At 34.3% G+C, this 16,512-nt stretch overlaps 3 protein-coding genes and 1 pseudogene across 4 annotated transcripts; 2 read left to right on the top strand and 2 right to left on the bottom strand.

Moving 5' to 3' along the window:
* The first annotated feature begins 2,745 nt into the window (after positions 1–2,745).
* On the top strand, positions 2,746–5,666 carry LOC146942156 (subtilisin-like protease SBT1.7 pseudogene; annotated as a pseudogene). Its single transcript, XR_015032600.1, has one exon. The product of XR_015032600.1 is annotated as a subtilisin-like protease SBT1.7 pseudogene (transcript).
* A 1,411-nt stretch (positions 5,667–7,077) lies between these two features.
* LOC146942155 (ankyrin repeat family protein) lies at positions 7,078–9,332 on the bottom strand. Its single transcript, XM_085756110.1, has 3 exons — positions 9,042–9,332; positions 8,397–8,792; positions 7,078–7,540 (listed from the first exon to the last, which is right to left on the bottom strand). The coding sequence occupies exons 1-3, from the start codon at positions 9,310–9,312 to the stop codon at positions 7,227–7,229; spliced, it is 981 nt and encodes a 326-aa protein (XP_085612236.1). The 5' UTR covers positions 9,313–9,332; the 3' UTR covers positions 7,078–7,226.
* Positions 9,333–10,551: 1,219 nt separating this feature from the next.
* On the top strand, positions 10,552–13,411 carry LOC146942154 (uncharacterized). Its single transcript, XM_085756109.1, has 5 exons — positions 10,552–10,846; positions 11,048–11,162; positions 11,347–11,949; positions 12,064–12,247; positions 12,986–13,411. The coding sequence occupies exons 1-5, from the start codon at positions 10,770–10,772 to the stop codon at positions 13,009–13,011; spliced, it is 1,005 nt and encodes a 334-aa protein (XP_085612235.1). The 5' UTR covers positions 10,552–10,769; the 3' UTR covers positions 13,012–13,411.
* Positions 13,412–15,311: 1,900 nt separating this feature from the next.
* Positions 15,312–16,279, bottom strand: LOC146942153 (uncharacterized). Its single transcript, XM_085756108.1, has 2 exons — positions 16,023–16,279; positions 15,312–15,874 (listed from the first exon to the last, which is right to left on the bottom strand). The coding sequence occupies exons 1-2, from the start codon at positions 16,104–16,106 to the stop codon at positions 15,530–15,532; spliced, it is 429 nt and encodes a 142-aa protein (XP_085612234.1). The 5' UTR covers positions 16,107–16,279; the 3' UTR covers positions 15,312–15,529.
* Positions 16,280–16,512: the final 233 nt, after the last annotated feature.

Here is a 16,512-nt window from a genome sequence, read left to right as displayed (position 1 = left end):
TTAAATCCTCTAATAAAAGATTAGTAACAAACGTGAGCAAAAAAAAATATTAGTAACAAACATGAGCAAAAAATAATGTTAAAAATTGGACTTTAAATCCTCTGATAAAAATATTAGTAACAAATAAAAATATTAGTAACAAACGTAAGCAAAATATGTTGAGTTCATAAATAATTGGTATATGCCTTGACAATATTTTGTTTATAAATCAAATATCAATAATTTTCATTAACATTTTAAAATTTAAATCAAAATGATACAAATAAACATAATAAAATAATCACATGCGTTAGCGCAGTAGAAAGAGCGGACAGACGGGCACGATAGTGCCCGTCTTTCCGCTAGTTGTGATAAAATAAAATAGCAGTCTTTAATTGATTAGTTTTTCAAAACTAAAATGTAAAATTTGATAAGATTCAAATGTCATTGAATGACATAGTAAGACAAATTTGATTGTAATATTGTATCTCTAATAATCTAATTTCCGTTTATTGATCAACTCATGATCTTACGAGTTAAAGATTATTAATTGATCTCTATTATAGTCGACAAGACCCGTGCGTCGCACGGGTCAAAAGTATAATAGATAATTGATTTTCTTTCATTCTCGTTATTTAAATGCCGATAAGAAGTGGCCTTCCTCCCCCCTCCAAAACCCGTTCGTCAATCCTCCCCCTCTTCCACTAATCCGACAACCACACCCATTGGCTTATTTATCGGCATCTTCATATGGATTTCCCACCTTACCTTGACTATTTTTGGGATAATCATTTGGCTTTTGACCAAATATTATCTCAAAAAGAGACGACGACAACAACAACAACTCAAAAAACAACAAGAGGAAGTGGTAGAAGATGCAGCTCAAAGATCTAACACAAGTTTTTCACCACTACTTTTGGTCCTTGCTTTTCGGTCAACTCATGTGTATCATTCAAAATTTTGAATGAGTTTTTGTATAAACATTTATAATCAAAACAGGAGAAAATAGACAATTTATTTATGACAGACGATAAAAATTAAGTTTAAATTCAGTTTTGTTCTCTGTGTTTTGTTAAAATTGTAATTATAGTCCCACCATTTTTAATCGTTAAATTTTGGTTCCTTATTTTAATTTTTTTTAGGGATCAATGATTTTGATAATCAAATTTGATAATGTAACAATAATTTAGGTGATCTGACATGAAAACAAAATGTCTATTTAATGAAAGCATTAAAAAACAGGGTGTTAAATTGACGCACAACCAATCACACAGTGGAAAGAAGATAAATTGCAATAATATAAGAGGCTCAAAGTGAGTAAATACTGTCACACAATCAAATAAGTATGTCAAATTTTCTGATATGGAGACCAAAATTGCAAAGTTGGAGGGCAAAATTACGATTTTGCCAAAATAAGGGGATTTTTTTTTATTTAAGCTTAAAAATTAACAGTACGTATTAATGTGCACTGTCATAATCAACTTTATACAATGGTCTTTGCATATCATGATTTTGAAATATGGCAAATCTCTCACTTCAAATAAACTACTATTACATCCTAAAATTTAATAATTGTGTATGTGATCCATCAAGGAAGATGCTAATAATGCTTTTAATCAGGGGGGCTGCAAAGCTTAGTGGTTCTTCCACTATAAATTTTGGTGGACCTTTGCTAGTGGCTGGCAGGGTTTGTTGATAGTTGGGTGAAATAACATTGCTTAATTAGCATTAAATTAAAATTAAAATAGACAAAGGAAGAGTGCGCAATTTCAACAATGCCAGATCACTTATTATCAAAGAAGCAAGACAATTATTCCAATCTAAGCTCTCTTTGATTGGACAGTACGCTTAAATTTCATAGTTACATTAAAACTCCTATGATCATGTTTTGTCTAGTAGGCCACTAATCATATTCCAACTGAACTGAAATGGACTGAAAAAAGGTTTTGTTTTGTTTTTTAAAGTAACAACTTGATTGGAGTCGTGTGTTATTATTGTCTATTACTCCTTTGAAAAGTATAATTTGTGAAGATAATTATCGTAATAATTATTTGGTGTGGTGTTGACTCAAGACCTTGAAACGTGTTTCTCTTAAAGTTTTTTTCTCAAAGTCTCAGATTCGATTCTCCTTGGTACCAATTTCGGTTGATTAGTTTGATTTCTTGAAGAAGAAAAAATGAAAAAATGTGAACTTAGTTTCTCATTTTATTGGAAAACCTTATATGAACCACTGCTCAAGGGGCTAAAATAACTTCTTTATTGAGAAATTCTCGAATACTATGACAGCATACACAAGTTATAGCTCCAAGGCATTGATTTACACTCGTTTAACATGATTTTTAATATACTTTTTGTAATTAGACTAGTCATCAAAGACTGTGAATTATAACATGTCAAGTTTGCAAGTGACCAAGAGGAATTCCATTGAAGCGTGATGAATGTGGTAGAAGAGATTTGGCAAATCCACCGTATGTGTACATTATCTATTAATATAAAGCATGAATTGGAGTTATGTGGTCTCCAACTCAATGTCACCAAGACACTAAAGTTGCTTATCTGTTATAAATTATGTTATTAATCTTTATGTCACATACATCAAATCACATCACAGTGTCGCTTTTTTAAGTTACTTTCTAAAATATCTACATTTATATCTACATAACGTGATTTGATTGGATGCATGTATACAATAAGATTACAACGATTGTGTATACAAATTAAATTAATAAACTATTTAAAGGATACACCCCATTATTTAGTAACATGGAGGAAAATTTATAAGCAGAAAAAGAAAGAATGCCCGTAAAGTATAAACCAAATAAGTTAAGAAATTAACACTTTTTTTTCTCTAAATGAGGTTCCATAATACTATAAACACTGAAAAAAAGATGCATAATGAGGCAATACTACTTTTATTATTTTATAGACACACTCACAATTACACTATTCTGTGTTCCCAATTGAAATATGTATTGGCTATAAAAGAATCTACCAATCTCCGCAGACTCAATAGTTCCAAACCAATAATAAATACCAGCTATCCCTGCAATTCTAAAGCAAATTCAAAAGAAGCCAAAACTACAACTCTCATACTGGAGCTAAAAGATGAATATGCTGATTTTCAAGTGTCTTCAGATGGCTTTGCTGCTAGTTTTCTCGGGCAGATTTACCATAGCAGAAAAGAAAACACAACATCTTAAAAGGACATACATAATTCACATGGACAAGTTCAACATGCCATCAAGTTTCGACGATCATCTCCAATGGTATGATTCATCACTAAAATCAGTATCAGACACTGCAGAGATGTTGTATACCTACAAACATGTAGCTCATGGCTTCTCCACAAGGCTAACTACTCAAGAGGCAGACTTACTCACAAAGCAACCGGGGATTCTCTCGGTTATCCCTGAAGTTAGATACGAGCTTCACACAACTCGAACACCAGAGTTTCTCGGATTGGAGAAAACAATCACTCTTTTACCGTCCTCTGGAAAACAAAGTGAGGTGATTGTTGGAGTAATTGACACAGGTGTATGGCCTGAACTAAAAAGCTTCGATGACACTGGACTTGGACCAGTACCCAAAAGCTGGAAAGGGGAATGTGAGACAGGTAAAACCTTCAACTCATCAAACTGTAACAAGAAACTTGTTGGTGCAAGGTTTTTTGCTAAAGGCTACGAGGCAGCTTTTGGACCTATTGATGAAAACACGGAATCAAAGTCACCAAGGGATGATGACGGGCATGGAAGTCACACCTCAACTACAGCAGCAGGTTCTGCAGTTGCAGGAGCAAGCCTCTTTGGTTTTGCTTCTGGGACAGCAAAAGGCATGGCTACACAAGCTCGAGTGGCCGCTTACAAAGTGTGTTGGCTTGGTGGTTGCTTTACATCAGACATAGCTGCTGCAATTGACAAGGCCATCGAAGACGGTGTTAACGTCCTCTCTATGTCTATTGGTGGAGGTTTAACGGACTACTACAAAGACACTGTTGCAATGGGAACTTTTGCAGCCATAGAACATGGAATACTAGTATCCAGTTCAGCAGGAAACGGTGGACCTAGTAAAGCAAGTTTGGCTAATGTTGCACCATGGATAACCACTGTCGGTGCCGGAACTATAGACCGCGATTTCCCTGCCTATATTACCCTTGGAAATGGGAAGAGATACAACGGCGTGTCTCTTTACAATGGAAAATTGCCACCTAACTCTCCACTGCCACTTGTTTATGCTGCTAACGTCAGCCAGGATTCCAGTGATAATCTGTGCAGCACAGATAGTTTGATTCCTAGCAAAGTTTCAGGAAAAATAGTGATATGTGACCGAGGAGGAAATCCTAGAGCTGAAAAGAGTTTGGTGGTCAAACGTGCAGGAGGAATTGGGATGATTTTAGCAAACAACCAAGATTATGGTGAAGAGCTAGTTGCTGACTCCTTTCTCCTCCCTGCAGCAGCTTTGGGAGAGAAAGCAAGCAATGAAATAAAGAAGTATGCTTCTTCAGCTCCCAATCCAACTGCTAAAATTGCATTTGGCGGTACCCAGTTAGGGGTTCAACCATCCCCAGTGGTGGCAGCTTTCAGCTCTAGAGGACCAAATATACTCACACCAAAAATACTCAAACCAGACTTTATAGCTCCAGGAGTCAATATTCTAGCTGGATGGAGTGGGAAAATTGGACCAACTGGCTTGTCAGTTGACACAAGGCATGTGAGCTTCAACATCATCTCTGGCACATCCATGTCATGCCCCCATGTAAGTGGGTTAGCTGCTCTTCTTAAGGGAGCCCATCCTGAATGGAGTCCTTCAGCTATAAGATCCGCACTCATGACCACGTCTTATGGCGCGTACAAAAATGGGCAAACCATAAAAGATGTCGCTACTGGGATACCTGCTACACCGTTTGATTATGGTTCCGGGCATGTGGATCCAGTAGCTGCTCTTGATCCTGGTCTTGTATACGATGCTACCACCGACGACTATTTGAATTTCCTCTGTGCCTTGAACTACAATTCATTTCAAATAAAGCTTGTTGCAAGAAGAGAGTTTACGTGCGATAAAAGGATTAAGTACAGGGTGGAAGATCTCAATTACCCATCTTTTTCTGTGCCATTTGACACAGCTTCAGGCAGGGGTAGTTCTCACAAACCAAGCATTGTCCAGTACAAAAGGATTTTAACTAACGTAGGGACCCCATCGACATATAAAGTTTCAGTGTCATCACAGTCTCCTTTGGATAAGATAGTCGTTGAACCACAGACACTTAGCTTCAAAGAACTTAATGAGAAGAAGAGCTATACTGTAACGTTCACATCTCATTCAATGCCTTCTGGTACAACAAGCTTTGCTCATCTGGAATGGTCGGATGGGAAACATAAGGTCACTAGTCCCATTGCTTTCAGCTGGACTTGACTGTGATATTTCAATGTCCTAACTCTGGATTACCTGCTACAAATATGGTCCAAGTACGAGAATAATTGTATCTCTCTTTTTCAGTAAGTGTTTGGTCCAGCTAAGAAGCCTATAATAGAGTCGTATATGTATGCCTCTTTGCTGTGATTCCATGTAAAGAATAATTTTGTAGAGAAAATCCAGGACAATGGCACATGTCAGAATTGTAATTGAATAGCAATCCCAGCTTACGTCACAAATGAACTTATCAAATAATTGATCTATTTTACAGGCATCAATATGACATTTCACTAGCATATTTAAATTATTTATTGTCAAAGAAATTAGTGATGGGTAGAAATAGTAATAATAAAGTAATTAGGAAGATAAATATGGAGCATTAACCAAAAACTGGTGTGTCGTGACAGCAAGGACTTTGGTTACACCCAGTGCAGGACAGGTACTGCTTGGAGTGATACATCTAGCCAAATCCTCAGTTCAGAAAATTTATCATTTTTGTTTTAGGGGGAAAAAAAGAAAAGCAATCCTCATTTCAATTATCAATTATATCCCTAAAATGCAACAACCAGAGTGTGCAACAGTGATAGACATTTACCAAATTAGGAACAGATTAATGGTTGAAAATTCAATGAATTAATGAAATGCCATAATCTTGTGTTGCCAACTACTCTACCACACACACACAAAGCCAGTATACTTGCTTGTGGTTGAAGTGGTCCATGGCATACAAATGCATATAGTAGTGAGCTCATGTTCCTTAAATCATCAGTATGGTGAACATGCATAGATACTGGTTTTTCTAACTGTATCCCCCAACTTACCTCTGAAATAGGAGTATACGATGAGTCATAAATTTGAACACCTACTGTACCTCTGCCATCCAATTCTGGAATCAATTCTAAAGTAAATATCAGCTGATTTTGTTTCTGCCAAACAATCAAAACCACCAATCAACTAGAAAAAAGAATCTGTCTTTCAATCAAAATCCTAAATATACCATGTGAGCAGCTACATTTGAATGTTTTAAAATCCATTTTTATGGTAACTGACTGACTACTCATTTGCTCAAGTTATTCAATAGGATGATGACATTTGCATATGAAGCCATTTTGGCTATATGGCTAGATTGTCACCCCTACTTCATAAAAGCATAACAGAGGGAAATGAGAATTTTGATTTTATTCCTTTGAAAGAGACAAGTTGTAGCCTTTAATGTGGAATGGAAATCTTAGGCCCAAATTACTTTCTATGTTTGATGTTTTCATTTTCACTTCAACTCATAAACATAAAAGAATATAAATTTAATATTTTCCTCACCATTTTCTTTCACAATATTTGAAAACAAAAATCTAGCATTTCCAAAAACTATGAACATGTCAAAACATTGTTTTAATTATTTTTGAAAATACATTATTCATAGTTTGTCGTCCATCTTCTCCTTATCACAATGCTCCACTACATGAGTATTTCATCTTCTTATTAACAATTTAAAATGAACATGAATTTTAGGAAAAGAAAACTGAAAATATTTCTAGGAAGTAAACGGAGGCTTAGATTTTTGCTCATGTTAACATTTTAAAATGAAATCCTTCAATATCAATGTACTCTCTTGACCCATGTAGACTAAGCTCATAATTCTTTTGAAATAATTATAAGCTCATAACTTCTAAATTAAAAGTACACCCAATGTAATAAAATTTTGAAATAAAGCTCAAGATGTCAATATGACACTACCTGTTCTCTTACAAATACCATAAGTTACACAAGCAACAATACAATGTGTTAGTATCTTTCTGAAAATGTGAACAAAATCAGATCCTACATTCAAAACTAAAAAATCACTCAGAGTCATCTGCAGACTGACAAACAGGGAGGTAGTATGTATCAAGCTGCCAGTATCTGTGTTTGACACCTTCCCAAACTTCTTCCCCCAAACAAACCTTAACAGGCAATGGAATTAATTGTGTGGAATACCCCAAATTCTCAAGCTCAAGAGATACCAAGTGGCAGTAAACAACATGGAAAAATGCATTACCACCACAAAGGCCATTGAAGAAAGAGTATATTCCACCCGGCTTCAACAATACAGGGAGATGTTGGTGGAACTCTCTCAAGTCGTCATAGTACTCCCCGTAGGTGTCAAAGAATATCCCTGAAAAAGAAAATCAAAACAAATGGCCCACGTCAAAGAGTTTAGAGGCACAATCCAGTTACAATTACCAGGCATTACAACCAAACAAACAGAAAACCTTCCCTATGTTTTTCACATAAGCAAAACTTGCATTCCTGGAAAGCATCTGGGAAACAGCTACAAGTTTCGCATATTTCCAAATACCGTTGCAAAATAGTAGCTCACAGTAGTGTGTGACTTAAGAATTACCCGGCTTTTTAACATTAAGTAAGTGTTTTTGTTTTATCAGTGGATAGTATCAGAATTGGTTTAACTTCCTATCAACTGTGATGTTAGTGAAAATACATGTCTTTGGTTTCTCTCAAACAAAATTGATTTTACCTCAATACTTAGTTTGATTAGAAGTGATTAAAAGTAGCATCTATGTTGGATTAGAAAAATAACACTACTTTTATATCAAACTTACTTTCAAAGTTAAGTGATCCAATCATAAACAACTTCCCTTAGAAACTAAATTGTAACCACATAAATTTCACAAAGGAAAAAACTTAGGTAATGTGCTATAAGCCCTATTACTGCTGTTTTTTTTTACTGAAAGATAGTATAACTGTAAGCAACAAATTTGAAAAAGTGCTAAAAAAACTATCGCTTGAGAAGAAAATAGCAGTCTTCTTGTGAGATTAACGTAAAAACAGTACCATAAGCATTTGTATTTAAGTTTAGTCCTTTTACGAAATCAATTCTATTCGAACTTATGTTTATCAATAGCTTTCTCAAAGTACACACTAAAAAGACAACCCAATCAATTCTAGTGCTGAAATTAAACATGTACTGGAATAAAACATTGATGTTTATGCACACAAGAGTTAGCAATTACCATCATATGTTTCAAGCTGAGACAGGACATCTTGCCAACGACCAAAAATGATCTGAACATTTTCCTTCTCACCCCAACCCGTGCGAAGCATACGTTCATAAACCTCAGGATGAGCCTCAACAATGGTATGTTTCACAGGTGAATATTGTTGTATAGCTGTATCAACAAGACCCATTCCAAATCCAATATTGAGTACATGACCACCTCCTGAACAAACAGCTTTAGCATGAGCCTCCATCAATGGCTTCTCCCATGCCATCATCACAGCTTTACTCTCAGAATCCATTACTTTATCTTCACTAAAACTTACCCTATCTTCCAAATAATCATAACCGGAATCAGTGCTTTTCTTTTCCTTCCTAGCAATTGTTCCCAACACTAATTCAGATCGAATACCTAACAAAGTAAAATACAAAAAGTGAACTTCTAGAATTACTCTAACAAAATAACTCAATAGCACCGACACTTCTAATGGAAGGCATGTTCCAATACATGTTAGTGTTAAACACAAATGCGACACACATGTAATTGTGTTCAATTTTAATTATGTCATTTTCACAAATTATTACCGGTGTTGACGTGTTAGTGTCAGTTTCGTGTCAGGCTGCATAGTTAATTAGACACAGAGTGGTTTGAATTTGGTACCAGCATTGAGAAGAAGCTCATAAGCTTCTTGGTGACCTTCTTGCATTGCGAAATCACCGGCGGAAAGGTTGGAAGGAGAAAGAGCGTTCCAAGGAGCACCGGCGGAGAGAAGGATGTCGAGGATGGGTGCATGGCCGTGCTTTGCGGCAAGCATAAGAGGAGTGAGACCATCGCCGTCGAAATGAGTAACGTCGGCGCCGGAGTCAATAAGAGACTTTACCTTCTCCGTCTCACCTTTAATCGCCGCCTCGCATAGTTCTTCTTCCTTCATCTTTGCGCCACTCTAAGCTTACTCAGCATTTCTTCTCTCCACTTCTTTTTATTACTTGTCAGTAATCTTTTTTTAATCATATGTTTTTAATAAATGTGTCAAAAAAATAAATAATTGTTTTTAATATGAGTTTAATTACCAAAAATTATATTTTAAATAATCTGATATTTATTTTTTAACAGTTTAACGGTGATAGGTGATAGTCCAAAATAATTGTATGTCAATGGTATTTACTATATAAATTATTTTAACATACTAATTTTGTTTTTTTTTGACAAAATACTAATTTTGTTTTTAAATTCATGGTGTAATCAACCACTTTATGCATGTTTATCAAAAAAATATTTTATACATGTTAATCTATATAACTTTGAACATTAATAATTTTAGCTATTTATAATTAAAAACTATAAAAAAATTGATATTTTAAAACTATTCATTGAGATAAATAGAACATCTTTTAAAATAACGTTTGTATTTATATATTAGTTAAAAAATATGGTCAAAATAAATTATATGAATAACACATGTTGCCAAATTGCGATGTGTATTTAAGAAAGGATGTAATATGTTTTTACATATCTACGGCAGACATGAAAGTTGAATGAACATTAAGTGTTAATCATCAAACATTTTATCTTGACGATCGAATGATTAACATTAAAAAAAGAAAATGCTCATGTTAATATATACAGATATAAATTATATATTAAAACTTATTTCAATTTATAACATTTTATCTTGACGATCGAATGATTAACATTAAAAAAAAGAAAATGCTCATGTTAATATATACAGATATAAATTATATATTAAAACTTATTTCAATTTATATATACTAAAGTGTAAAAACTCTTTGGATTTACATCAATTCCGAAAATACATGAAAAATGAAAAAATAAATAAAATGCTTAATTAATACTACCTCTGTTTCAAAATGAGTGTCGCTTTAGCCAAAAAACATTGTTTCAAAATGAACGTCACTTTCAGTTTCCAATGCAATAATAACTTTTTCTTTTCAATTGTACCCTCCAATTAATACTCAGCACACTACTTCCAAAGTATTACTTTTAAAACTAACCAATAGTTAATAAGGATAATTTGGTAAAATAATCATTCTTTTTCTTTTAATCATTGCATTTTTTAATATGTGTGTAAACACCTAAAACGACACTCATTTTGAAACGGATGGAGCACTAATTTTTTCGTTTTCTCTTTTCAAAAAAACTAGTAATACATTTTTTTGAATGGATGGAGAAATCTTGAGAAATACAATTTTTTGATTAGATTTTGGTTTTTTGAAAGTGCGAAGTTGAAACATGTTGTTATGCGTTATGAAACGGAAGATTGTAGTTAGCAGCGAATTAGAAAACGACGGCGTACCGGCTCGCATACAATACAATAGAAACGCCTAAAAATAACCACGCACGCGATTGGATCCATCATTTGAGATTTTCATGGCGTCAAGTTTTGATCGTTGGGAAAAAGATCCTTTCTTTAACGCCGCCGAAGAAGTTCAAGAATCTGCAGACAGGTTTTATTATTATTACATTCATTTTTATTTAATTCTATATTTGTTTTTCTCTTCTAATTAATTCCATTACGTAGGAAACAGACCCCCTGCCAAATTCAAACCCATTTATTCATTTTCAATTTAATTATTATCAAATTTATAAGCTTGTTAAATTTTAAAGTTTTTCTCGTTATTGAATTGCTATGATTTGTGTGCTTGAAGGGTAGAATCTATTTATAGGACATGGATTCACGCCGTCAAAGATGCATCCAGCCCTTGGAACTCTGTTGAACTCCGCAGAGATCTTCATACCGCCCTCGGCACTGCTAAATTGCAGGTAATTCAAATCATCTTAGAGCTGAAATTCAATGCACATATGAATATTTTGAATTAGGTCATGACAGACGCACAAACTAACATTAAATCAATACACATCTAACCTGTTCGTGTCAGTGGTGACCTTAAAGAGAGTCGCGACAATAATAATGATTACATTTGTTGAATTTGGTTTGGAAGTGCAGTTAGATGAGTTTCAACGAGCAGTCAGGTCAAGTTATAGCAAAAGTTCGAGTAATGATACTAGAAATAGGCACCAAGATTTCCTTGTGGCTATTGATGGCAAGATTTCAAAAGTGGAGCATTTGTTACAACTGCAAGAGTCAGTTTCTTTAGGTAGCAACAAGGTGTCTCCGCCTTGGGTGTCGCTGGATGAAGGAGAGCGAAATGAGCTAGCGTCCTTTCTTTCAGGGATGCCGATGCCTCCTACTGGTGGCAAACCTCCCCTTAAATGTACTGGTAGAGGCAGTGAAAATCCACAATTAAGTGATGCAGATTCATTTAGAGCGATGGAGGAGGAGAAACCGCATGGACATCGCAGGGTGGCTAGTGCTGATGTTGATATTAGTTCTTGGAAGATCGCCGTTTTGGATGATGTGCAGCGATCAACTTCCTCTAATGATTCTTCTGGTCCTATGCATAAGGTAGCCAGTCTCCCTGGATTTTTTAGTTCCATGGAATCCATCTCTAAGTTTAAGTGGCCTAAGAATGGTTATAGGAAGCTGAAAGCAGGGAATCATCATCAAGAAACTGCTAATGCACTGCTACCGTCAACTGAATTTAATGGGGTGCGTTCTTAATCTGCTTTTTTTTTTTTTTTATTCTGTTAACATAGATTTGCTAGAGTATTTTTAATGCATTTGCCAAATTGATTAATTACTTTTTTTTTTCACTAAAAAAAGGTCATCAATGCTTGCAATGAAAGAAGTAAGAGTTGCCTAAGTAGTTGTGATGAATGTTATGATAAGCCACTCCACGGGTGGTATGGGGCTTTCCAAAGACAACTTCAAAGATCTCAATACCAAATACAATACAACCGGCCTGTTCAAATGACTGTCTGGATTGTTATTATCCTTTGCTTCATTGGTAAGCTCTGATCTTTATGTGTTCAAATAACTGTCTGGATTGTTGTTATACTTTGCTTCATTGTTGAGTTCTGCTCTTTGTGTGTGCTCAAATAACTGCTGGATTGTTTTATCCTCTGATTCATTGGTAAGCTCCGAATCTTTGTGTATCTAGACGTGTCGACAAAAATGCATGCACTTGCATTTCTCAAACTGTTAGTCATTTTCACGTCTACCCGCTTCTTACAACTTCCAATAAAATGTATGTCCTTTTTTATAATGATTTCCATTTACCTCTAACCTGTTGTCCTAAAACCTTGCTTATTAACCCCCCCCCCCCCCGCTGATGAATGCCACTTCTTGGAAGAAAAAAATTTCATCCTTTTCTGTGTTGATGATTTTTTTGCTGTTATATGGCTCACACCGACATGGGATTCTGTTAAATTTCTAGAACCACGAATAAACAATATGCAGTTTGTTTTGGAAAACTTCTAAATATCATGCAAGAATTGTCACATTTTCCTCTTTTAAAGTGCTCCTATGGAATTGTATAGTTGAGTGTTTCCACCTCCTAAAGGGTGTTGTGTGAGCCTTCAGTTCTTATGCCTCACTGTTCGACGGAAGGCATAGAAGCCATCTCAATCTAAAGCTCTGTTCAATTGTTTCTCATATGGATGCTACTTCTGTTCAGTTTTCTTTTCCTTTCTCCTCTCATTTTTGCAATAGTATATGTAGGCTAACAATTTTGATTTATTTGCAGTTTTAATTGCATTTTGTGCAATGTAGAAGGGAAGATGTAGATACATCTTATGTCAGTTTTTGTATGACGCCAAATGGGGGATATATAGACAGTCAAAAATCTTCCAACAGATGTAGATGCATACTTTGATGTCGCTTAAGCAAGCGAGAGGTTTTTTTACGGTTCTCGCTAGCATATGAGGTGTCAATATAACACGTAAAGTACCACTTCCTTACTATTTTTTTTTTGTCTTTTCCCCCATGTTCTCATGAATAATTGTGTTCATTCTCTGTTCACAAGTGGTACATGCCAAGGTGAATCGACCTACTAACTGTTGTAATGTATATTAAAGTATGCCTTCTCAGTATGAGAATTGTATAATGTACGAAAAATTAAGTTTTGTACATACAAATTGAGATTGAAATGTACTAACTTCATTCATGTGAATTCACAAGCACAAAGGCGCCCTTGGAACTTTGAAGTTGGGGCTAAGCACGTATCTATTTATCTACTCCCTCCGTTTCAAAATAAGTGTCGCTTTAGCCAATTGCACAAATATTAAAGAATGAAATGAAATAATCATTAGACATAACACTTTTACTAAACTGCCCTTGTTTTATATGAAAAAGACAAACTTAAATTGCATTGAAAATTGTGTGAGAAAAAAGTTGGAGTATTTATTGAGGGTAAAGTTGGAAGAAAAAAATTAAAGTTGTATTGAAAATGTAAAGTGACATTCATTTTGAAATAATTTTTTTTGGCTAAAGCGACATTCATTTTGAAACTGAGGGAGTATTATCTAATGTGATGTTCTCCTTTTTGAATTACAAATAATATTTTTGGACAAGTTGAAGGCCAAATAAATGAAAACAGGTTATTGTAAAATAATAAACTAAAACAGGTCTATTAAGTACCATAGGAAAATTATAAGATTTTTGGCACGTTTTTGGAAGGAAAAAAAATACTACATATCAGTCTCGCCTTTTCCAAAAATCAGTATTATAACACGTAAAGTACCACTTCCTTACTATTTTTTTTTGTCTTTTCCCCCATGTTCTCATGAATAATTGTGTTCATTCTCTGTTCACAAGTGGTACATGCCAAGGTGAATCGACCTACTAACTGTTGTAATGTATATTAAAGTATGCCTTCTCAGTATGAGAATTGTATAATGTACGAAAAATTAAGTTTTGTACATACAAATTGAGATTGAAATGTACTAACTTCATTCATGTGAATTCACAAGCACAAAGGCGCCCTTGGAACTTTGAAGTTGGGGCTAAGCACGTATCTATTTATCTACTCCCTCCGTTTCAAAATAAGTGTCGCTTTAGCCAATTGCACAAATATTAAAGAATGAAATGAAATAATCATTAGACATAACACTTTTACTAAACTGCCCTTGTTTTATATGAAAAAGACAAACTTAAATTGCATTGAAAATTGTGTGAGAAAAAAGTTGGAGTATTTATTGAGGGTAAAGTTGGAAGAAAAAAATTAAAGTTGTATTGAAAATGTAAAGTGACATTCATTTTAAAACAATTTTTTTTGGCTAAAGCGACATTCATTTTGAAACTGAGGGAGTATTATCTAATGTGATGTTCTCCTTTTTGAATTACAAATAATATTTTTGGACAAGTTGAAGGCCAAATAAATGAAAACAGGTTATTGTAAAATAATAAACTAAAACAGGTCTATTAAGTACCATAGGAAAATTATAAGATTTTTGGCACGTTTTTGGAAGGAAAAAAAATACTACATATCAGTCTCGCCTTTTCCAAAAATCAGTATTGGGTGTTTGGTTCCATTTCTAGATTGGTTAAAATTGATTATGATATGTTTGGTTAAGTATAACTGATTTTGTCTTCAGAATCGATTCTACTTGAAGTTAAGATTTATAACTTTTGATTATAGAACTGATTTTTACATATAAATTTTAAAGTTCAAATTGCTTTTACATATCTTCAACTCTTTTTATCGGAATCAATTAGACGGAACTAATCCTTTAACCTTGTAACCAAAAAAGATTTCCAAACACGGTATCCTATGTTATAGGTATCCCCGCTGTACTTACAATTTTATGCAATCACCACTAATACAAAGAGAAATGTGACCAAAAAATATTTCCAAACAGAGAGTACACTATGCTATAAAGAGTATACTTTGCTATGGGTATCTCTGTTGTACTCACATTTTTATGCACTTACTAGTAGTACAAAGAGATATGAATATGATGGTATCTCACTTCATTGAGTTAAGAAATTGCAGGAGTATGAGTCAAAAGTTCAGAATTTTCAAACCCTTACAAGAGAAAAAAAATACTCACTTAACAATAAACACAATAACATTTGTTAATAAAAAACGCGACTTAAAACGATTTCCCATTATCACCTTTAGAAACAAAGTTTCAATAGGATGATTTGCGAGAAATATTTTGAGAGAAATATTTGGTGGTCACGTACATTTTTTCAATAAAATTACATACTCATACATTTTTTCTTTTTTGTGTTTCCACGTAAATGGTGTGCCTAAATCTTGTGACCACAAACTTTCTTGTGATTTGATCTAGTAATCAACAGTGATGAGGCGGTAACCAAAATAGATACAGGCAAAAATAATTGGAACAACGAACTCCAGAAATGTCACAGTTTTGGACGTGCTGTCCTCTTTGATCAAAAAAGCACTCATTTCTTTGCTCCTTGGTTCATTGTCCTCAACAACATCCATACCATCAACCTTTTCAACCGTGGCACCTTCAAGTACACCCACTTGGTATTTTAGGACTAAATTTTGAGCTGCTTTACTGTGTCCAACAGCATCAAACTCCTTTGTTGCATCCTTCCCTGCAACCTCTAATATCACTTCTTCTCCTCCTGGATGTTCCTCCAAGAACTTTGTCACATCCAACACCTACAAATCAAAAATTAAGTAATTTTCAAGACCCTTCTAAAATATGTGTATGGTATTATTGAGATACTTTATTTTAGATACTTCCTTTAGATAAATAACACACCAATAATGTCGTTTTTTCTAGTAGTGAATGGATTAATTTACTTACTCTGCCGTTGATCGCAAGCAAACAGTCTTTGTTGGACTTGCGTTGAGAGATCTGTGAGAGGGTGAAAACTCTTTGATTTGCCATGGTTGTAAATGAGATTTTGGCTTTGAGGAGCAATGATTATAATGTTATAGTTTGAAAATTGAAACAATAAGCTTGGTACTTTATAGACAGAGTGGTAGATGTGGTAGTACATATAACGAAGGTTATCAACTACCAGTCTACCTACCACTTGGATAGGAAGATCAAACAATCTTACGACGTATCGGTCGTTTATTGGATTTATAGATGTGAGTTTCAGCATGCACATTGCACAAGTTGTGGTAATTGGCTCTTTCTTCTTATTAAAATAAGTTAATACATATTATAGGGCATAGTAATAGGATTGAAACTTGAACACATAAGTCTTTGAAAATGATTGATTTTACTTTTTTTAGTCATTGTTTTTTAACTGTGTTATTGATAGATACTTTTTACCTGATATATTTTA

The sequence above is a fragment of the Medicago sativa genome, chromosome 3, assembly GCF_051527215.1.
Source record: "Medicago sativa cultivar Bolivia chromosome 3, Bolivia_mono, whole genome shotgun sequence".
Taxonomy (NCBI): domain Eukaryota; kingdom Viridiplantae; phylum Streptophyta; class Magnoliopsida; order Fabales; family Fabaceae; genus Medicago; species Medicago sativa.
Note: the sequence above shows the minus strand (reverse complement) of the source record. Positions and strands in the feature narration are given on the sequence as shown.